The 24,074-nt window shown below is 41.4% G+C and overlaps 1 protein-coding gene across 2 annotated transcripts in view; it reads left to right on the top strand.

The window, feature by feature from the left end:
- NPTN (neuroplastin) overlaps positions 1 to 24,074 on the top strand; it is a 65,027-nt gene that overhangs the window by 16,876 nt on the left and 24,077 nt on the right. The window contains exons 1-2 of one of the 2 annotated variants that reach the window (XM_031691666.2): positions 15,610 to 15,952; positions 20,837 to 21,008. In XM_031691666.2, coding sequence (XP_031547526.2) covers positions 15,625 to 15,952; positions 20,837 to 21,008 — 500 coding nt within the window. In that variant the 5' untranslated portion in view covers positions 15,610 to 15,624. Of the gene's footprint in view, positions 1 to 15,609; positions 15,953 to 20,836; positions 21,009 to 24,074 lie in introns of those variants that run through there. The other variant, XM_072951071.1, reaches the window with a different exon arrangement.

Here is a 24,074-nt window from a genome sequence, read left to right on the forward strand (position 1 = left end):
TTAAAAAAAAATGTTTCTTACCTTTGGTTCACCGTCCACTTGGGCAGTCTTGGTATCTACATGAAAGAGGTCTTATGGATACTTCGCAAAGTAGATGATTAAAATATTTATGCTAATACCCCTGTCTATGGTTGAAATAAGACCAAAAGAAAAGATGATCCCTTTAAGGCAGAATCTTCCAAATAGCACAAAGAAAATCATCCTGTGCAGAATGGACCTGGTAAAATAAATTTTATTGCAAAGTTTGTCAGCCTCTGTTTGAGAGAGCGTTACCTGTCATTTGTCTAGAGTTTTGAAATCCAAGAATATGCACAGTAGGAGAGTGCAGAGGTGTGCCTTTGAGGCCCTGCTTGGAAGAGGATCGAAAGTGTTATTACTTTTTATCCGTTGGTGAGAAGAAAGTCTTACGAGTATGTGGTTTTAGCAACCACCTTGGAGATCTGCCAGAAAGAACTAGAGATCTACTGAGTCCCACTTTACTAGCTAGGAATGCCAATTTAAAACAGTAGGGCACAGTTAGTAATGTCAGATACTTTTTAAACTCACAGGTCCATATAGAATTTCCATATAGTAACTTAGATAATTGGGGATGGCTGTGTAGTGATGAAGGCCTGAACTGGTATCACTGATGAGAGAGAAATAGAACACACTGTGTGACAGTCATTCTAAGATAAAATGTTTTTGAATTAAATTATGTAGGATATTTTTAGTCCTAATTACCCATAGTAAACAAAGCATTGCTATCAGTGAGGCAGTATATGTAGTTTTTGTGGCAGGAGAATGAGGGCACAAGAGGATGGTTATGTCCCAGATCTTGAGCAAGTTTCTGGGACGAGCTTCCAGGTAAGCGTCCTTGGCTTCTCGCAGAAAAGAATCCAAGAGTGAGCCACAGTAAAGTGAAAGCGGGTTTATTTAGAGAGCTGCATGTTCCTGGGCAGAATTCAGCCCTCTCAGAAGGTGTAAGTGGTGGAGGTGTGGGCTGGTTAGTTTTTGTGGGCTGGGTAATTTCTTATGACAAGGGGGAGGATTATTTCGGAGAAGGACTAGGAATTTCCAGGATTTGGGCCACTGCCCACTTTTTGGCCTTTTATGGTCAGTCTCAGAACTGTCATGGCACCTAGGGGTGTGCCACTTAGCATGCTAATGAATTACAATGAGTGTATAATGAGGCTCAAGGTCTTCTGGAAGTCAGATCTTCTGCCATCTTGGGCCTAGTTGGTTCTAATCAGTTTCTGTGTATCCTCAATGCTGTGTCCTTCTTTTAACACATTCATCACCATGTCACCCATACCTGGGTGTGTTGTGTTTTCTCTGGGGCACCCGATCCACAGTGGGCAATTAACGTGTTAACGGTTGTGCCCTGCTCCCTTCCCTCCTCTCTCATTTTGAGCTCTGGAATTACAGCTGCCGGGGTGTGCATCCTGCCTCTGGACATTTGTAGAATGACAATACAACCTTAAGGGGTAGGGAATTAAATTATATAATGTACTTTGCACCATGCCTGACTTATGTAAATGATCAGTAAATCTTAGGTGCTATTATAATAGTTTAGTTTCAGAGACTTTCAATTATGTGTTTAGTATTGGAATTTTTTTTTCCTTTAAAGAGTAATTAGAAAGTATCCTACTCCCTGTCCCTTCCCCCAAACGCTTCCCCCCACAGATAGTTTTCTTAAAGGTTATTTTTTTAAAGAAGGTGATTTCTAGGCTGGTTTTTTTTGATTCTAGGAAGTTTCCAGGGAATCTAAACTTCTTTTTTTTAGAGTTGATGATGGGTAGCACCTAATTTAAAAAAGAATGAGAAAGTTGCATTCTAACTGTAAAGTAAAATCTCAAATCAGAGATCTGTTTTTATTTCCTTACTCAATTTTTATTTCCTTGTTTGTTAGTATTAATGATTGGATAACAAGAAAACAAACTGACATTAGGGATTTGACCCTTTTTTTTTTTAAATAAAAAGTAACTTCTAGTGCATCTGGTAAATTCAGATATGCCATAGTGTAGTCTCATAGAATTTATGATTCTGTTAATACTCAGAAAGATGTCTCTGATATCATGAAAAGCTCCACTAATCAAAGAAAGATGGTTTTGTTTATTACACTGTTCACTAACATACTAATGATTACTAGTACATTTTAAGTTAATAGGTTGAAATTTAATGAAAGGTTTTTATCCTTAATCCTCAGTTAATGAGAATTGTATTTCTCACCATTCTTTTAATAAACATTATTGAGTACAATATGGACAGCAGTGTATTGTGGGGATATAAAATTAGAGACATATTCTGATTTCTAAATAATTTATAATTTGTTAAAATATACTCTTTCTCACAGACATGATATTGCTTGATGCATTTTCATGGATTCATAGAATACTGCATTTCAATTAATTGGCCGTTTATTATATATAGATTTACAGAGTATTTGAGCTGAAAGGACCTTAGAAATCATCTATTCCAGTCTTCTGATAACACACAGAATGGAACTAAGTTTTCATAATTTATTATTTTATATAGAGTGTTATACGTAATACATGTTATTAAATGGAATGATTTCTATGCTTTATACTTTTTTAAAGTCACAATATAAATTGATAGTCTAGCATTTTATTATCATGCGGTTTTGTATTCATTTCTGAAACACTACCAGAGAGTATCTGATAAAACATTTTAGAGTCAGTCTTGGCCTATTCCGTAGCGGGGTTTACAATTTTACTAGATATGATAAACTAGACTACTGAGGAGAGACCTACTTTTTGCAGATACTGGGGTTTACTGATCTTCATATACTGTCGTTTGAAATCAAGGCAGTAGGGCTTGATGATACTCTGTACTTCATAGTATAGCACGAGGTTCTGGTTCATGGGAAAGTTATCTGAACCAAGAGTGGTACAGCTACCAAATGATAATGAATGTAGAATAGGGTTGAGGATTTATCAGTTTTGATAGAGGAAAAAACCCAGGAATTTGGAGGTGCTTTATAGGATTAGATACATTTAAACCTGAGTTATAGCTATTTAACAGTCAAAGGAGTTGTTAGACAATTATTGCTCAGAGTTCTTGGAAAGAGTCTGTAAATCACAAGCATACTGATTTTGGAATTGGAAATGAATTGACCTAGAGTTTTATTCTGGGATAGCTTCACTCTAATTGTTTAATCTTACACAACACAACCTCCAGGTTCCCCCAGGTAGGGTAATCATAATTCTCAGTATGTGCCTCTTGCTCCATCAAAATTATTCATAGCATCCCTTTCCCTCTTAAAAGTGTCCTGGTTTCGATGATAAATTATGCCATCACTTTGCCCGTGAATGTTACACCTGCCTTTGGGTACTTAATGTGTTGAAGGCCTATGAAATGTCCTCCTATGTTGGTAAGATTCTCTTCCTTAAGCTGGGAGATTTCTGTTTAGTGTAGTTAGGAGGGCATTAATAAAGATAGTCTAGTGGAAGTTTGGATGATCTCAAGGTTTAAGATGATTTAAAGGCTAGAAAAGAGCCTTACATTTTCTGTGCTTGCGTCTGAAACACAAGATGGGTGGATATTACTTAGCTCGTCTGGCCAAAATGAATTCTCATTGCATGAAGGTAGTTTTGCACTTACCTATCGTAAAACATTTTATCTGCAATCAGATACACTTAATACTAAGGACAAATATATCTCAGTACATGATTCTAAGTATTTTTTAGTTGGTGTATTTACTTTTTAAAATAACTTTATTTTTTAGAGCAGTTTTAGGTTCACAGCAAAATGAGCAGAAAGTAGAGAGTTCCTATGTATTCCTTGCCCACACCCACATATACAGTCTCCTTCACTAACACCATCCCTACCAGAGTGGTATGTGTGTTACAGTTGATGGTCTTACATTAACACATCATTACCACCCAAAGTCCATAGTTTATGTTAGAGTTCACTCTTGTCACTGTACATTCCGTGAGTTTTGACAAGTATATAATGCCTTGTATCTATCATTATAGTATCATAAAGAATAGTTTCACTGCCCTAAAAATTCTTTGTATTCCACTTGTTCATCCCTCCCTCCTCCTTAGTCCTTGGCAACCACTTATCTCTTTGCTGTTTCCATAGATTTCCCTTTTCTAGAACGTCATACAGTTGGAATCATACTGTATATATGATTCGCTTTTTCACTTTGCTAATATGCATTTAAGATTTCTCCACGTCTTCCCCTGGCTTGGCAGCCCCCCTTTTTTAGTGCTGAATAATATTCCATTGTCTGGAAGTATATTTAATTTTAAGAAAATGTTATCAGTAGTCTCTTTCTAGGTAGGCTTACTATATTGCACAAGTAAGACCTTAATTCTTTTAACAATAGATGGAATATATGTTAAATTCTCATTTCTGGGGAGGTGGTGGTGGTGAAATTGCTTATTGCTTTAAGAATGATTTGTTCTGTGGCTCTCCCCCCCCATTTAAATGTAAAACTTTCTTCATGTTACTACCCCTTTGGGGGATGCAAGTGAAATTCCTGGAATGAACTAAATTGTTGAATTTGGGAAGAAATGCAGATCTTCATGAACAGTGTGCAATACCAAACATTCTTTGGACTCTGTTGCTTAATCTCATATTAATAATTTTGCCACTATCACAACTTAAGTGGTGGGAAAGTTTGCAGTTTCAGCACGTTGTCAATATGGTTTATAGGACAAAGAGTCAAATTAGTCTCTTTTCATAAGCCATTTTTACAAACTCAAAATAAAACTCAGTATAGTTCTGTTGAGTATCCTCTAATTTTTAAATTGAGAGACTCTTGGGGCCCCGAGTGGCAAAGGAAATTTCCCATTCCGTGCCATTGTTGAAGTGGAGAATCTCTTGGTCACTTGCCTGTGTGTTTCTATCCTTATTTTCCAAATTAATATGTGGTTAATCTTTATAGAAATATTGAAGAGGAGCAGAAGGCAGGAAAAGGGACATATACATTGCAAACTTCATGAACTTTTATTACTGTCTAAAATAGGAGCTACTATTCTTGTTGATTTTTTTCCCTCTGGAATCACTTGGTCTGTGGTGTATTAGCGCTATTTCTTTTTCATCTCTACTTAAGAGTAAGGGGGAGAGGAGAGTTGGGCTTTAGGCTGAGAGTCCATACATTTTCCTTTTTTTTTTTTTTTTAACAAATTGAGAAAATTTGGTTGGGATTAAGTGTTAGCTTTTTCCCAAGAAAAAGCATTTCCCAAGATAATCTTTGTGACCAAGTGGGTGCTATTTTTATAAAAGGTTAAGGATTCTTTGTAAAAGACTCAGCATTACATTGTCTACTCAGGTAAAATCTGCTCTGGGAGCTTCTGGCATGGATACTATGCCTTCTACCTGAGTGACTGACAGCAAGAACATGAGAAGCCCCTTCTTTAAGTTTTCCAAAGCAAAGTATTAAATTATTTACCTAATGTTATTAAAAATGTTGTTCAGATATAGGAAGGGATTAAGTCTTATTCTGATGTATTTTATCCTAGTAAAAGTGCGTTGCATGCAGTGGTGAATCATTTGAAAAGAAGTGTAATTATGTAGAAAGTTCCACTCAGTTCCCTTTTCATCCTCCCTGAGTGATCTTACCTCCTCCCGTAGCTTCAGCTTCAATGTAAGCTGATAAATGCCCCAGTGCATATTTCTTATGTCCACTTCTCTCCTGAATACCAGATCCATAGTTTTAATTACATCCGAACATCTCACCAGTATAGCCTATCCTGCATGTGCCTCCAGAGCCAGCTCTCAGCCTGCCTGCCTTTATTCCCTTTGCAGCATCAGTCTCCACCCTGTGGTCAACAGTTTCAGCTGATTCCATCATGTAAACATTTCTCACATCCATCACCTTCTCCCCATTCCCACAGCTACTCTTACTTAGTTCAGACTCATTTTTCATTTGGATGATTGAACGAGCTTTCTGACTCTCTTCTCGCTTCAGACACATCCTTCACGCGGCCGCCAGTCAGATCCGTCTCATCACTTGCCCTGTGGAAGCAGCTCAAACCGCTCGGCCGCAGGCTGCTTGTCCTCTTCCCTGAGTTGTGAGGTCCTGAGGCTACAGACTGTCTTGTTTTTCTGAGTAGCATAAATGTTTAACAAGTGCTTGGCATATAAAAGCACTCAAAAAAATTGAGTTTTTTCAGTTTTATTGTGAACTGCTCATTTCTGCCACTTCTCAACACTGCTCGTAACTGTTTCCTCTTGCCTAGACCAGGGCGATATCCCCACTCACCCAGCTGACAAGACTAGACGCAGATTTTATGCATAAAGTTCCAGTGTATACATCAGCCTTCTCCCCTAGCAAAGTTAGTTTCTGCTGTTTTTTATACATCTGTTATATAAGTGATAATCCATTATCAATTGTATTGGACTTCGATTATTTTTCTGTCTCATGTTTTGCAAAGATGAGCTTTCTTTAGGAGCAAAGTTTATCTTTGTGCACAGTCTTTGGTAAATAAGCCCTCAATAAATGATAAATTGAGTTGAAAGCATGCTCTCAATTTATAGATAAATTGAACAAATACAAGATAAAAGTCATTATTATGCATAGTGACACTATTTTTTAGCAACCATTTTGGCCACATTCTCCCTTTTGGTTATGAATCACAGACTCAGCTGCTAGGAGAGTATATGGTTTCAGAAACATCTGTGTAGTTCCTATATCCCTATTTTCTTCTATTTGGAAAGCTGAAAAATTTAACAGTTTCAGACTCCTGAAGACATTAGTTGTCGAAGTCTGGCCTATGGGGCAGCAACACTAGCATGACCTGAGAACTTGTTAGAAATGCATGCTCCCAGCCCCACTCCAGACCTGTTGAATCGGTCTTTCGGGATGGGGCCCAGCATTTGTGTTTTAACAGGAGATTCTGATGTTGGTAGTTTAAGAATCTCTGCTCTAGGATTTTGCCATCTAAGAAAAGTGTTGCCTTTAGTATATTGATAACAAAGTTTCCATGTGGTTTCCACTGTAAACTGTTCTGTGCTTTGGAAATAATTCATCAGCTGAGAAGACTGGGACTGACTGTATTACCTAATACCCTAAGATGCAGTTCGAAGATTGAATTTCCCTATGTGCAGAGTATTTGATTCTGTGGCTTCTGGGAATGGCTGTTTCAAAGAAGGCGTGCGAGGAAGCTTCCTGCCTCTTTCAGTTAAGATGTCTTCTAGATTAAATCCAGACTGTCAACTCCAACTTTTTGTGTTCATTGTCATTTTCATGGGATATATAAGGATGAAAAAATGAGATGAATTGTATTATCCTCTGGAAGAATGAGCTGAATTGTGTTATTTTTAACATTTAAATCCTGATTGTTGTTATGCTGTCAGGGACAAGAAAGGTAACTGGTTAGCAAAGTTATACTGAGTCTATAGACAAGTGAATGTCACAGAAAAAGTAATTAGTGGATGTTCGCTCTTGATTAGTAATTACTTATGGTTTTTGAGAATGGTTTATTTAACTGGAGTTGTCAACTCTTCTAGAGTATTGTTTTTATTTTGCTTTTAATAAATCCTAACTGGAGGGTCAACTGAGTCATACTCTTAAAATGCTTTGTAACTGTATTCCCCCTCCCCTCCTGCCCAAATAATTATTTCTGGCTTCAAAGTTCCATTTGGGTGTAGTTCTAGATTGGCCCATAGCTATTTTTGACAGTCTTTTGGGATAAGAGCTTTTATTAGCATTTGCTTAAGTATATAAGCCTTCCACTGTTGGAAACCAAACTTTTATTAAGAACACCCTATGAGATAACAGCTGATTTGTATGCACTGTTTCCTTTGGATGAGACATCCTCGGTTTTTAATGGTTAGCAAAACTAGCTTTTTCCTTTGTGTACTCACAGCTTGAGTACAGTTTGTGAAGTTTGAAAGTTGATTTCCTGCTATATGTATGTATATGCATGACTGGGACATTGTGCTGTACAGGAGAAATTGACACATTATAATTGTACTTCAATTAAAATAATAATAAAAAAAGAAAGTAGATTTTCTAGTTTCCTAAAGAAACTAACTTGATAGCAGCTTGAGGTTACTGTATTTTTTCCCCTTGGACACATCCTTAGTTTTTAAAAACTAAGGTTATGGTCATTTTGATGTCACAGTTAAAACAGGACCTGATCTATATTTAGCTTTACTTTCTTTGCTCAAGATTAAATTAAAATGCTTCTTTCCTCCCCCGGGGGGGGGGGAGGAAGAAATGTTGTTAGTCTCAAGGAGTGTCTTTAATAATGAAGCTGTTTACTTGAGGACTATAAAATTGTAAACTAAGGGGCTAGGATTTTATGATAAATAATGTATAAGCAGAGTTTTCAATCTGTTACAGTCCATTTGAGGATGTTCAGGGTCATGGGCAAGTGTTAATGAGCCCCTGCCTGGAGCATCTTAGACATGAGGAAATGCAGAAGGGGGTCATTTCTGAGCTGATTGCTCTCCCTTCTATTGAAAATTTCCAGTCCCTTTTGTTTCTCAGCTCTAGTGTCAAGTTCTGTTTATAAGCTACCCCCGCTTTTTAACCAGAATTTGTTCTAATTTTTAAAATGTAATGCTGGCAACCTTACCTTATTTAATTTAATGTCACTTTCTATTTGAAACATTGAAATTCTTTGGGTCATTGGTTTTCAATACTTTTTTCTTTTGGAAAATTGAAAAATTCAGAAAATATGGTAGACAACTCCCATCCTGCATGAGTGAGTCTCTGAGCTCTGTCTTCCCAACTTTCTCTCGACCCACAGTGTTTTTGAGGTACCTCAACAGAATACCCAGGACTTGTTCACATCATCCTTTAAGTTACAGAGTAGGATGCTTGCATAAAATGGCTATCTTGTATTACTACATTTTTAGCTGTACAGGTTACAAAGTAATTTTACATACATTATTCTTGTGAACCTCACCATAACATTATGAAGAAGGTAGGAATTATTATCCCCATTTTTCAGATGAGGAGACTGAGGTTGAAGAAGTTGAAGAAACCAACCCAGATGTAAGCCATGGCTCATTTCCCTGTAAGGTGAGCTCTCAAGTTTAATAGAGAGACCCTTATCTATTCACTCATCCTGTAGTTGTGCAGTCAAGACTCAAGTATCTAACCTGAGGTCTAGGACACCCCGGTATTTTATGCAAATTTTTGTCTGTGTGTATTTTCTGGGATGAGAGGGCTTCTCCCATCCCAGAAAATATACACATGGCTTTTTTTTTTTTTATCATACTTACAACCTGGGTGTTTTTTTTGTTTTTTTTTTTGTCCACTGACTTTTTTTTATTAAAAATTTTTTAAAAATTCCTTTTGTGGGGAAAGGTAATTAGGTCTATTTTACTTATTTATTTAATGGAGGTACTGGGGATTGAACCCAGGACCTCCCGCACTGCTAGGCACATACTCTACCACCAGAGCTATTACCCTCTGTTCCCCCATCCCAGACTTCTAGACCCGTGAATCTAAGGAGATCATGCTGTTTAGCTTGTCAGTTGGAATTGATGACAGGACTGGATGAAAATCCTTGCTGAAGATCAGTCACATCAGACTTACTGCTTATTCCTTATCTATCCTAAAGTGACTTTAACATTTGCATAGAGCTTTACAGGTTACAGCCTCTTCCATGTATGCATCACATGCTTTCTGCAGCTGCCCTAAGTTGCATCACTCCTGTTTGAAGAAGCTGCTCAAAGAGAGTTTAAGTGGTGGAGATGCCGACTCAAAAGCTGACACTTTCTCAGACTGAAATGAAGCTGATCTGACATGATCCCAAATCCTGTAACTGCCGTCTTGTCTTGCATTTTGTGAATTTACAGTTCGGCCTAACCAATATCCAGTCTCTTCCCCTGTATCATTGCTAAGAAGCAGCTTAATTTGTAGTAGGTAGGTTTACTTTCCTTTTTTTTTTTTAAGAAGAATCTTGTACTGCCTCTTTTTGTTCTCATTACTTTTTGGGCTTTCCATGTTGTTCATAGAATCTCAGGTTTAATGGCTTGTAACCCTGTAATAACATGTGCTAATTCCTTGAGTCCGCACTGCTGTTACCACTCTCCCAATTTTAGTTTGTTCTAAGGATAGAAGAAATGAAGAATCCCTATCTTTTTCATTGCCTTCTGCAATTAATATTTCCATTCTGGTTCTCATTTTATTTTAAAGGTTAAAATTAATTTGTCACTTATTGAAGAAGTTGGATTCTAAATTGGAACTCATTTTGAACATAAAGTTTCTGCTTCCCAAACTGTTGTTGTAGGATAGTTTTGAAGGCTACTGCGTGTGGCCTGTTCAGCGTGATTTCTGTGGAGATATATAACAGCTAACATATTGAGTGCTTACTGTGTGCCAGGCACTTTGTAAGCTGTTATTTCAATTTCATATAATCCCCACAAACACCCTCTGAGATCGCTACTATTATTAGCCCAGTTCTACAGATTAGGGAGAGGCTCAGAGATTAGGTCACCTGCCTAAGGTCATACAGTTAGAGACAGCACCTCCAGGCAATGTGAATTTAGAGTGCTGCTTCTAATCACTGAACTCCCCAGTCTCGGAACTAGATCTCCCTGTTTCTCCACAGCAGAAGGCGGGCGAAGATGTGCTGAAGCAGATTCCTTTAGCCATTTGGAAGCTATAATTTCAGAATAAAGGATAGGCCCTGGCTTAGAAGCTAGTGTGGATCTTAATTTCCAAGCCATTGTCATGTCTGCTTAATAGAAGTAGAAAAGAACAGGTTTGAATTTGGAAAATGCTTTGTAATTGCTGCCAACTCTACTTACAGATCAGACTGATTCATGAGATCAGACCCATATACCTCCTTCCTGCCGCAGAGAATAAGGTTACCCTGTTTTCATCCACTCCCAGGGCCTCAGGCTTGTCTTAACCTTGGTTGGTACGCACAGAATGAGTGCATATGGGCTCATGACTTGCCTTTGGTGTTGAGGAATAGTGATGTGATTGCTAATTCATTGCTTACACTGCAGTAAGGTTAGTCAGGCTGCATCATGCCTGTAACTGCAGTTGGATATCAGTCTTTTTCCTTTTTGAGGTGCATGATGAGTGTGGGGGGGCGGGGGGGCAAGTGCTTGTGTCCTCGGCTGTCATTTTCCTCTTTATTATGAAGCATGAAGGAGAGGACAGCATGAGCCTCCCACAGGGAGTTGGTAGTAGAGAGGGGCTTGAAGGGAACAGCTGTTCAAAAAAAAGCGACAGAAGCAGGCTAGATTTAAAGGCCTGGCCTTGGCAGTAGTCAGCTGAGAGAGGAAGACAGAAGTTAGTCCTACTGCCTGTTCGGTGATTGCCCTGGAGGTAAATGAGAATTTGGGCTGTGAAAAATCACTGATGGTCCCTCCTCTGTGGGGCAAGGCTAGCTTTTTTGCTTCCTTAGGGCATATGTGAAAGCAGTTTCTTGGGATTGGGCTCAGCTTGCTCTTCTGGGTTCCCTTTTCCTTCTCACCCTCTGCTACATTATCTACACATCCAGTTTTTCCTGCCAGAGAGCTCCTCCTTTTCTCCGGCTGCTAGCCCCAGCTGTCATCTTTGCCTCCCATCCCCCATCCCCAGTTATGCAATTTTACATTGTGCCTTTTCTGGTATTACTGTCTTCATTTTTTATACTTTGCCTGTCACTCTCCTCCACCCTCAGCATCTAGTACCTCCCTCCTGCGAAGCAGTGACCACTGTTCGGTTCCCCTTTTTATCATTGTAGAATTGAATGCAGATACCAGCACTCTGTCAGACCTGCTAGAGATCTGAGCCGGGTACGTATTACAGTGGGTGGAGATGATGGTGGTGAAGGGGCAGGAGGTTGTTTTTCCGAAACTTAGGCTTTTTCCAAAATACTAGATGAGCTTTGACTTGGAGATCAAAAAGATACTTTTGCTGGCCCCCTGGCTTTAGGGAATGTGTGTTCTCATGGTGAGAGCATGTATTTGTTTGAAAGCCCTTGGTAATGAAAGGCAGGGCAGTGAGTCAGGCTCTGAGCTGCCTGCCTCCTGCTGCTCGCTGGTTCTTCTCTTCTGCTGAACTGGAGCTAATTTTGGATGGGTAATGAGGTAAATGGTTGCTAATAACTTTCCCTCGCTGTGATTGCACAGTACTGTATGAGAGGGTGTTCTTGTTTTTTCTTTTCCCTGTTGCTAGGAGGAGAAATAGATCTGTTTTCATGAGTTTTTTGATGAGTGTTCAGCTATCAAGGAATCCTCTGTTGGTTTGTTTAAAGGCAGTGTGGTTTAACTGGAAAGAACTGTAGACTGAGCTGAAACCTGTGTTCTGATCCCAGCTCCACTCAGGATTACTGCCTGAGTGATCTCCGGCAGGGCATGAACCTGTCTCTGCACTTGCCTTGTGAAATTATGTGAACGGAATGAGATGTACTGTGTGCAAGCACTTTGTATAAACTGTTAAGTTTTATAAAAATCTCAGGTGCTGCCCTTTATTAATTTGGCCACTGACCACACCACCGGAGAAACGCATGTAATGTCTTTTAAACACCTTCCTGTGAAGCCAGCCTTCTCAGGAGTGGGGTGATGGAAGCATCAGAACTATGGGGACGTCTTGTTTCTGAACCATCTTTTCCTTTGTTTTCTCACTCTGTCCCCCCCCCCCATTATTGCTTTAGGAACTCCCATTCTGTAATGGGATTGTAATCTTAAAGAATTAGTGATCATAGCGTGCCACACATTCCCCTGGAGGAATCCTGGCTTTTCATAGGCAGAAATTATTAATTATATTTAAGGGTGACCAGAATATCTATAATTTTAAATAACTACAAAAAATTTTTCTGGCCTTGTAAGGCACATTGACTGCAGTTGTGGAAAATGTTAGGAGACCATGTTTGGCTTTGGCCACCCCTGGATCAGTCCAGACGCACACTGTTAGCTTCTTACTGTGGGAAAAATACTTAACTTTTTTGGCCCTTAGTTTCCACAGTCTAAGAGGACTATAATGGCACCTATTTTATGTTGTGAGGATTAAATGAGATAATGTAAAGTGCTTTGTACATTGTCTAACACATAACACATACTTAGAAAGTGTTACCTGTTGATACACATGTCTAATGATAATAAATGATAAGAAAGCCCACTGGTCTGTTGTCAGTGTTTTAGGGGATTTTTAGTCTTGTTTTTAGATAACTTTGTTTAAATACAAATCATTATTTACTGGTTCAAAGAACATTTCTGACTTGGTCCCCGTTTCCTGTATGCAAGTAGAAAACTAAACTAAATCAGATCAGCATTCCTCCCTCCTCAGAAGTGAGTCTTGTCCAAGGGAGGCAGTGTCAGCCTGAGTGACTTGCTTGGTTCTGTGCAGCGGGAGTCGTGTTCAGGCTGTTTCTCGGCTGCCTTTGAATTGTGGTGTGTTGGGATTTGTGATTACACTGGAACTGGATGGGTTCTTGGTGGTTCTGGACGTACTTGCAGGTATTCCTTTTACATTAGTCTGGTCAGTAGATTGATGGACATATAGGTTTAAATCTAAGCCTATTTTGAAGTGCAATTCAGAAGAAGGGGAAAAAAACCCACACGTAATCACAGCATTTAAGAGGACATAAACTCCTCCAGTTGAGAGAATTTGAGAATAAGAGCATTTGTGATTTCCACTTAAAGATGAAGAATATGATTAAAACAGTAGTACTTTTTACTGCTCTCTAGAGATTTACTGAAACAGTTTTCTTTAGTGATTGAACTAGTAGTAAAATGAACGAAACCATCTTCCATTACCTCTCCCACTGTATTAGCATTAACTTTGACAGGCGGGCAGGTGGAAGTTTGGGAGACTAAAACATGGCTCCTTGGACACCACTTTATTTGGAAGTGAGCTCAGCTTTTCATGCAGGGGCTTGGTGTTTCCTTTCTGGAATTCTAAAGCTCCCCCCGGCATCTGAGAATGACACCTTGTTGGCTTTTGGGGGCCTCTCATAGCTAGTTCCTTACAAGGAACTGACAGTGGATCTCAAGAGATAGTTTAGAGTGGCATTTTGAAGGCAGAACAGTCAACCTAAGGCTGTTAATTACTGCTTTCCTGTACTTGCCAGATTCTGAATGTTTTGTGAATTGAAAAACTAGTATGAATTTGGAGATCTTCATCTCTGCTTGAGTAAATGTAGTACCTCCCTTAGGGTTCTGAGGTCCATGGGGTAGAGTTTATCTCCAAGAGTAGGTACTTCTATGTATGTAAATGGAGAAATTTCCTCTTAACAACCTCAATTTTCAGCTAGCCCCATTGTATCCTTGGCTTCTGGACTATATGAAAACTGTTCGATTTAATTCATACCTCTCCTCTGGAATGTTCTCAACCTGATGTTGGTAGATACTGGCCCCACTCTGCTCACTGCACAGGATGTGGCTTGGTCCCAGGAGAAGTTGCCCAGCCACTGAGAGGACCCTCTTTTAGCTTCTTGCCTGGTACCTTAGATACTGAATTACCTTAGCCTGAATTAGTGGAAATGCTGAGTGAACTCGGTGGAGTAACTGGGTGAGAGAGAGCATGCTTGCACTGTGGTATGGACCCCTCTCCAAAATCTTCCAGTAAGTCAGGGTTGTGTATGTTTTTTTTCTTTTTTAAACTCTTTTTGCCATTGCCACTTTGTCTTACAGAAGTGTAACTCAAGCCAATTATGAACAAGTGGAAGCAGGCCTCAACTTTTAGTTCCTGGTGATACCTGGCAGTGTTGTCAAGGCCTAGCCTTCACCATAGAGTTTAGCTTAATTCATCGTTGTATGCTTCTCATTTTTTTTGAGCTGGCCTCTAGGAGCCAGGCCACTAAACTAAGTGAAGAGAACCTGTCAAGTGCCGTGGGTACTTTTACAACTGACTTTTCAGATATTTCTAGTTGTATAAACTTCTGGGGTCATGGGGGGCACGGTCCCTCCAGGCACTGGCAGTTACGGGGTTACTGTTGCTGTTGGTTCCACTCCTGAGCTGACCCCCATGGTAGTTCTCACCCTGAAGTGCAGACTGTCTTGCTCTCCTGTGCCTGAAGGTCTGCATTCAAATAGAGGCTGCTTAATCACAGATAACTGGGTTATTCATAGGCCCAGCAAAGAATAGGATGTGGGGAAAAGTCTAACCTGCATTGAGGATAGGACCCTGCATAAGAGATTCGTGCCTTTCAACTGAAATTTGATTCTGACTCCCAAGAGAAGGTGTCAACAGGTCAGTTAATACTTCTTGTTGAGACCCATAAAAGACATTGCGTCTCTGACAAAGTGCTCACCCATCCGAAAGAGAGATCCTGACTTGGCTTTAATCCTATTGCCACTTCTGGTTATCTTTCATCACTTGCCTGTTTGAAAAGGTAATGGTTTGTGCTCCAAGGAGAGAGACTCTTCCCTGAGACCTGAGGCTTTCTCATTCCTACCAGCTGGGCCCATTGCTAAAATGCTTTCCAGTGGGCTTGCTTCTGCCTGGCCAGCACCTGGGCTGCCCCAGCTTGTAATTAGCCTGCCTTTGCTTCATGAGCTTCCCAGGGTGGTTCTTCTTCTAAAAGCTTGTATGAAATGCTATTTACTGTCTCTTTATAGTTTAAAAATGAATCCTTTTTGTTCTTTGCAACTCATTTGCTTTTTTCTTTTCTTTTCTTTAAATTACTATTAACACCTGTTGATTCTTTTTTTTTTTTTTCTGATTGGCCTGTCACTGCATTCCTGCTCCCCCTCCCTCTAGCTGGGTTTGTCAAGTCGCCCATGTCAGAAACTAAGCTCACTGGGGACGCGTTTGAGCTGTACTGTGACGTGGTCGGGAGCCCCACGCCAGAGATCCAGTGGTGGTACGCAGAAGTCAACCGGGCAGAGTCTTTCAGACAGCTGTGGGACGGTGCTCGGAAGCGCCGTGTCACCGTAAACACCGCCTACGGGTCAAACGGCGTGAGTGTGCTGAGAATAACCCGGCTCACCTTGGAGGACTCTGGGACTTACGAGTGCAGGGCCAGCAACGACCCCAAGAGGAATGACTTGAGGCAAAACCCCTCCATAACATGGATTCGAGCCCAGGCCACCATAAGCGTCCTTCAGAGTGAGTCCAGCACCCTACAGTAGTAGTACTGTAGCCATTAGAGGTGGCCCGATGACCCTCCCCTTCTGCTTCCTTTCCCTCTTCCCCAGTATGATCGCTCACCCCACCCTTGTCTTTGTTTTTTCAAACCCACGACCCTTCTGGTTGTAGTGTATGAAAATATCTGTGGCAACTTTTTTTTTCTTCTTTGCCATTCTCTTTACCTTCCCATATCCCCCAACCCTTCTCTGTGTCTTTCTCCTCAGGAACAAAGAACTTGGGGAAATCCGTGACTGTCCAAAATCATCTACACTGGAAAGAGGTGGGGAGGTGGAACTGGGGAGGCTAAAAAAAAAAAACACCTAAAACTCACAAGACCAGGCAGTCAATCCAGGGCAATGTTGAGTTGTTTTTCTCCCTCCCCTTTAATTCTGTAGTAGGTTTCCTGCTATCCCTTTGCTGATTTATCCTCTGGTGCCTTTCTATTTTTATTGCTCTCCCGAATCTAACAATTTTGACGACTTCTGTTCATCTGTTTGAAGCTCTCTCAGTAGCTGCTTTCACCTCTATGGTTTTAAGTTTATGTCTGCCCAGCCTCTTCCCTCACTGTGACTTGGTGTCATCCTGTTCTGTGATGGGAATGTTGCCATGGGTGCAGTGTGGTGGTGTGTTTTGGTTGTTGGGTGGCATGTAAGCTTGGATATTTCCGTAGCTCCAGCTCTTTTTCTTTCCTAAAGCAGTGGCACGTGCTTCTCTGGTAACAGCCCTCCACTGCAGCAGTGCGCTCCTCGCTAGTCTTGCCCGTCCAGCCTCCTGTTCTCTTACAGCAGCAGCGTGGGGTTTCCTCCATGTGTCTTTCTGTTAGGAGCCAGGTGACACCAAGCTGCAGAGTGTTTCTTAAAACCCCCATCACATTGTTTTGACGTCAGAGTTGGACCTGTTGACAGTTTGACTCTGATGGCTGACGACTGGCACAGTGCTCCTCATCCCAGAGGCTGGCAACCCCAGAAATAGTTTGGAAGCCATTCACACTGGCCTTTTCTTGTGTCTTTAAAAAAGAGGAAACTAAATTCCAACCCTGTTCCTCTGAGTGATGAGGGTGAGCTGAGCAGCTGGCTTAGAATCCGTCCCTTCATCCATTGCAGCGGATACAAGTAAGACTCCAGACACAGGAGCGTTGTGGCCCTCTGTCCTTCTGGGCAGCATCTTGCTGCTTGAATGGTCAGAAGACAGGAGGGAGAAGCCACCGCAGAGCCAGTGCTTCTGGCCAGAAAGAGTTCTGCTCCCACATCTGACCTGGTTATAACTGAGGAACCATTTCTCCATTTAATGGGAAGATCCTCTGGGTTTTTTACCTTTTCTTCAAGGACTCAGTAAGAGCCTCTGTTGCCAGTTTTGGCTTAAAGAACTGATTGATTTTGAGAAAGTAAGTAAACGTAAATTTATGAGGAATTTGGTAATAACACAGGAGGTAGTATGACATGGGCCTTGAATCTGTACACTTACATGGAGAATAGCAAATTAGTTGTCTGTTCTTTATAGCAACTCAGAAGATGCCTGTGAAGAAGAGGACTTGAGAGAGAAGCGAGGCTGCTGCAGTGGGCACTGTTGAATCAGAGAACCTGCTTCTGGAAAGGGGAAAAGAAAACCTTGTCTCTGTGAAAACGGGGAACATTAACCCAGTGATTTTTCTTTTATTTAATAATTTTTTCCCTTGCACGCCTCCTTCTCCTGCCCCCTTGCTCCTTTCCTTACGAAAGCAGAATTACCCAAATGGCCACAAAGCTCTGCAGAAGTCTGTAGGCATGGACTGGGCTGCGCACTTGGTACTTGCAGGTGCAGGAGCCTGACTCAAGTAGGCTCATGCTTGGAAGGTCATGCCTTGGAACTAGAAGACGAAGCTTTGGGGGTACCTACCTATCAGTCCCGAGAGTATGTAGCATTCTCCCAGTTTACTTAGAAATAGGCTTCCTGACTTAAGGGTGCCTGCCTGTGATTGAACCAAACCCTGGTTAGTTCAGACTCTCCTCAGACTTCCCTGTTAGTCAGTTACTAGTCAGTAATCTAGTCAACTGTTTAGAGAGCCAGGCTTCTTTTTTTTTTTTAAAAAACACCCTGAATTCCACTCTAATTGGATTATTCTATGATTTCAGCATCCTCCAGGACATTTGTCTCCCAGGGGAAGTTGAAGTTTTCTACCTAAGAATGGACTCCTGGCAGTGATGTAAGCCAGGAAGAGAAATGTGCCCAGTTTTTAGGTTATCTCTGTCCGTAGCATGTTCTGCATATGAATGATGGCTAGGCTAAGGGTCTCCTAGCCACTGCTTCTAAATAAGAGTCAGTGGCAGGTAAGAACTTTTGAGTTTCTCCTAAACCGTTCATCTCTCTTGGACTGTCACGGGCAATGCTCAACCACCAATATTTGACCAGAAATAAGTGTCCCACCTTCATCCTGGTGCAGAATGCAGATGTGGTACCATGGCCCAGGAGCTTGGTCTAGCGCTGGTTTCCATATACAGCAATCACAGGAGGGAGGTCACCCCACCCCGCAACCCTCCTGTGGTGCAGAATCATATTTAAACCTATTAAAATTATCAACTTGCTCCCAGCTGACTCTCTCCTGGATCTTTAACGCTTAAGGGAAAAAGTGCTTTCCTTTGCCTTCTGAGAATTCTTGGCAGAAAGTCTACCAGGTTGCTTTCATCAGCCTCTTACTCTCCCCGAGCTACAGTGGTCGCTTGCATCACCACAGGTAAGAGCAGCATTTGCTGTGGCCTCCTTGTATTTAAACATCTGGAAGCTCTTGGCCTCAGTCTCAGAGTTGACCCTGTCTCAGTGCAGTCTCAGAGGAAGACCCAGAAGGAGAGTCCCAACTGGGACAGAAAATGAAATTGGATAATAAAAATTCAGTAAAAACCTAAAAGTGTGCTTGGGTTTTAATGTTGCCTTTATATTTTTTAATTTCTGTGGAGTACTGGTTCTCTCTTTTTCTCTCTTTTGTTTTTTGCTTGGTTTTGGTTTTTCCTGGAGTTGTGATGCTTTCTGCTGATGGTGTGTGTGCGCCTTCCATTGCAGGATTTGCAGCCGTTCTGCTCGACTTAAGGCCCAGGGATTTGGCTTCTGTCCAGTGTGTCTTGGAAACCATGGGACACCACTGCGCTAACGTGTTGACATGCATCTGCTTCTGTCTTAGTGGCTGCTATGCCTCCATTATCTGTACTAGAGACCCTGTGTGACGTTACCAGTAAGGCCCAGTGCTGAATGGAAGATAACCGCTATCCTTTTGCCAGAGTTGGAGAATAGTGAGAACCAGTTTATTTGAGCAAACTTGAGGATTTGCTGTATTTGTCACAAGTTCCTTTGACAGTATGAGCTTTGACAGAACTGTCACACTGCTTAGGAGGTCCTTGGGCATTACATTTTTCAAGTGTCCCATGACTTCTCCATCCTCTCCCCCTTCCTGCACAATGAACAAAGCTTAGTTTCAGTGAAGGGAACTTCGGTGAAGTTTTGTCCTCAGGAGTCAGCATTATACTGAACAAAATGGTGTCAGGGAGCTGCTACAGAGTGTAGACAGGAAGTAGCCAGGTGCAGGGAAGTGGCAAGTTAGTCAAGGATTTCTGAGAAGGAGTCAGAAAAAAAATAAAAGGGTAAACACCTCTAATTGTGGTTGGGAAAAGATGGCTGGTTTAGACTCTACCTGAAAATGTTTGGCCAAAAGAACTCACCCTGGGAAAAGGTAAAGATAAACGACAACAGTGAAAGACAGCAGACGTCTTGCCTTCGCTGCAGTGATGGAGTTGCACGTGCTGAGAGGGTGAGCCTTCCAGGAAGGATGCTGATACTGTGCCTTAGAAAGTTTACGCTCAGTGTGTTACAGTATTTGACTCAAATAGATTATTTTTCTAGATATTAAACTAGTGATCCCAGGTTATCTAAGCCCAGGACAGAACCAGAAGACGAAGTATTAACTTGCCCTGGGCTGGAAGTGTATGGGGGGTGTTTTGGGGTTGTGGGGGGAGGGACAAATAATTTGGTCAGACGTGTTTTCTAGGCCCAGCTTTGCCACTAACAGTAATTAGGCCTTGCTCAAGTCATGTTACCTTTCTAGCTCTTTAAGAGTGGGATTCCTTGAACTCTAAGGGCCTTTCAGCTCTAAAATTCTAGGAGCCCATAATAGCAACACATACTGCATTCTAGTTATATTATCTCACGATGGAAAGTGTTCTAAAGTGCAATTCTGAAAAAAAAGTTGTCTTGGGAATAAATACGGGCTGGAGAGAAGAACTGACGCTTCCTTAGGAATTTTCTCTCGGCAAAATTTGGAAAATGCAGTAGACTTCCAACAGGAAATTTGCTTCTAGGATCTACACTGTCTTTTTCTGCATAATTAATGGCCATGGCTTGTTTGCCATAGATTTTTCAGATTTAAATGTGGGAAAAGCCATACATGTATTACCTAATTACAGTTATTACTGTTCCAGGCCTAGTGACTCCGTAGGGAGTTTGTTAGTCACCTCAATGATACTGCCTTTGTCTTCAGACCTGCAAGGTGGAACCTGGTTTTCTAACTGAAGCCGATTAGTTGGTGGTTCTTATCTCAGAAAATGGTGGTATTCAAAAGCGTAAGTGGAGTGTTGCCAGTACAAGCATCCATAATACTCCCATTCTTTTCACGTCCAGGCTAACTGGTCTTCAGGCTGTTGTCTGCGCTAGTGGTCATTTGCTTATAATCATTGTTTTTCCTTTCTTGACTTCCTCCAAAGTGGTAAAGTGAAACTCCTCATGTGGTCCTGTCTGCCCTCCCTCTTACTCTAGTCTCCCCATCCTGCCCCATCCAACTCTCAGGCCAGGGCTGCAGAGGCTGAAACTGTGGCTCCCTATCATTGTGCACTCTTATTACAGAGCCAAGGATTGTCACCAGTGAAGAGATCGTTATTCGAGACAGCTCTTCGCCCCCTGTCACCCTGCAGTGTAACCTCACCTCCAACTCCCACACCCTTACATACAGCTATTGGACAAAGAATGGGGTAGAACTGACCGCCACTCGTAAGAATGCCAGCAACATGGAATACAGGTGAGAGGGGCTAGCAGCTCCTGGGAAGATGGGGGGAACATCGTTGAGCTTACTTGACAATTATAATCTATAATTATGCATGTGGGAGAGACGTGAGATACGTATGGTCCTCCCCTGGAGAGTCTAATCCCATATGCCTGGGGTGGGGCCCAGGAATCTAGAAAAGATTTCCAAATGATGCTAGTGAGCAGCCAGGTTTGAGAGCCATAAAAGATCCCGTCACTATGATAGTAGAGCGGCTGAGGGCATTGGGAGTGATTTGATTAGGGTAACAATGCTAGGCAATAAAAAAGCCACAGTTAAATGCAGGTCTCTGGACTTAATCCAGTGGTTTGAGGAATCGGATTGAAATTGAAATCAGGACTCTAGAGCAAGGTCACCCTAAGTGATCTTTCTACTGAGTAGATTTCCTAGTAAATTTCCTTTTAGGAGTGTTTAATCTGACCATAACCTGATCAGGACTGGTGGATACAGGGTTCTTTAGTGATCTGGAAAAGGATGGTAGCCTGGAAGTATCCTTGGTGAAAGGGGATATTTGCTGGCTGAAGTGACCCAGCACCCAATGATTTGATGCTTTTCTGGAATATTTAGAACATATAGCACTTTACTTTTCAGAGTAGTTTGTTCCTTGTTGAAAAGGATCGGATAATCCTATTTGTCAGGATGATGCAGTGCAAAGAAAGAGCTCACTAGAGTGAGACCAGGAAAACCTGTGTACCCAGCTGTAGCAAGGACATCCTGCAGTATTTTGCAGAATTGAGGTCATTTCATACCCTTTATTTAATGGACCCACATTAATTTGTGGAGCCTCCTCTTTTTGGGGGGGAGTGAGGAAACTGAGACTCAAAGAATAATAACTCTTGACTGCTTTCAAGGCTATGCTGCAGAACGAAGTCTAGGTTCCACGTCTTTTGACTTTCTAGAATCTAGGTCATTTTTTCCCCTGCTATATTATACCATTTAGTGGCAGGGTACTGTCTCCACTGTAGTTTCTTCTGATTTAAAATTGGAAGTACAGCCTCAGCTATACCCTCATAGATTGTAAAGTTTAGTCACATAGATACTGGGTGGAATAAAAGGTATCTCTTCTTGGTCTGTCCCTTAGTTTCACAAGTTGTTGTTGTTGTTGTTTAATACCTCTTTCAGGTTACCAGACATCCAATCATCTTTCTCTTGGGTCTTGTACTGAGTCACCTACAAAGCTTTGAACTATAATTATATAAAGTCTGAGCACGAGCATATGAAGTTGAGGCATTTATAAAATACCTCTTCCTTTTTCCTCAGCCTACATGAAATTCTCCAGGGCATTCTGCATTGTCAGAGTTGTTGAGGGAATCTGTGTTCTCCCATATTTTGTAGAGTAACAACTGGTAAGTCCCGTGGGCCACTTAAGAAGTCAACCATAGAGCCAGTCTCAAGACCCTGCTTCTGTTTAGCCTGCAGGGACATTTTCGATTTGCTTTAATTGCTTCCCAGTAGCCAGTTGAAAGAAATATGGGGAGATTTTGAGCCCGTAGGCATGGCCTCAAGTTTGAGAGTCATCTTCTCAAGGAACTTACAGTCAGTCTAAGCCCTAAAGATTTAGCTGCAGCTGCTCCTCCAAACTGTGGAACATTTGCCAGGAGCAGCTGACTTGTGTCTGTTTTCCCATTGGGAGCATACTGATGTAAGAAGCAGCACTTGTGTCAAGTTGAGAAGACTCTTGACAGCTCCTCAGAATATTACGCTGCTGTGGATATGCTGAGACAGTCCTGAGGATGGGCTGTGTCTCCTGAGCCATAGTCTCTTGTTTCTTTTTTAAGATGAATGGTAAGATGGATACCTGCATTTAGCCAGTCAGTGTTTGAGGTTAGGCGTTTTTCTCAGACATTAACTAATACAGTGGAGATTTTGACCATCATAAGTATCATATTTTAACCACTGAGCAAAAGAGCAGGAGCTAAGTAAGCTTGTTTTCTGATCTGGAAGCTGTTTTTCTCTATTTTCTGCACTTACACACAAGCCTTTCTGCATGTATTTGTGTGGGGTGTGTCTGCACCAGAGTGAACTGAGCTGATTTGAAGCTGATCTTCAGGGGCAAGAAAGCTTGTTTAAGATTGCGCTGTGGGATTCAGAGGAAATGCTGTTCTGGTCATACATACTTCTTACAGTCCTTCCTTTCACTCTGCTTGACTTGGTTTAGATCTGTGCACAGCTGTGCACTCTTAAGTTTGTGTTCATTCACTTGTTTACTTATTTTTCTGTTATATTCCAGGCACCAGGCTGTGTGTATAGAACTGTGCACCAAATAAACAGTTCCTATCCACATAGAACTTGGTCTGTTGAGAAAACAGACATTCATCAAGCAGTCCCACAAATACATAATTACACATTGTGATGAGTACCGTGAAGAATTTCAGTGTACTCTGAGAGAGAACGTCAGGGAGGGGGCTGGCACTTGGCTTAGGGGTGGGAGGAAGTGACACACAAGCCCAGGCTGATGGAAAGGCGTTAGGCTGAGTGACGGGAAGAGCACTGCGTATAAAGGAACGTCTTGTGTCAGGGTTTTGAGAAAGGAATAAGCTCAGCACATTGAAAAACTGGAGACCAGCAGGGCTGGAAAGTGGCTGAGATGAGGCCAGGGAGGGGCCAGGTCACGCAGGGTCCTGGAGTTCTAGGTGCAGCTAAAAGCCTTAAACATTTCAGGCTTCTTTGCATCTCTGTGGCTGATGCTCTGATGGCAGTTTGGTTTTTTTTTTTTTTAACTATTCCTGTGTCCTGTTAGTGAGTAGACTTACTGAAAGGCATGCTGCTAAAATACAGGATGGGAAGAACAGTACTACCAAAACAAAGTCTTACGCACAGGAAAAGATTTGCTTTTTTTTGTTCTCATTTATTTGTCTGGAACCACCATATGAGCAAGAAGTTTTAGTGATGGCTCCATCCTGTGCGTCTAAATCTAGATTATAGTACTTTGTAGAGCCTGCCGTTTTGATCACTTATTTTGCAGCTTATTTCTCCCAACAGACTGGAGCACCTAAAGATTAGGGACTGTCTTTGTATTCCTGACACCCAGTAAGGAGTAAA

Source organism: Vicugna pacos, chromosome 27 (assembly GCF_048564905.1).
Source record: "Vicugna pacos chromosome 27, VicPac4, whole genome shotgun sequence".
NCBI lineage: Eukaryota > Metazoa > Chordata > Mammalia > Artiodactyla > Camelidae > Vicugna > Vicugna pacos.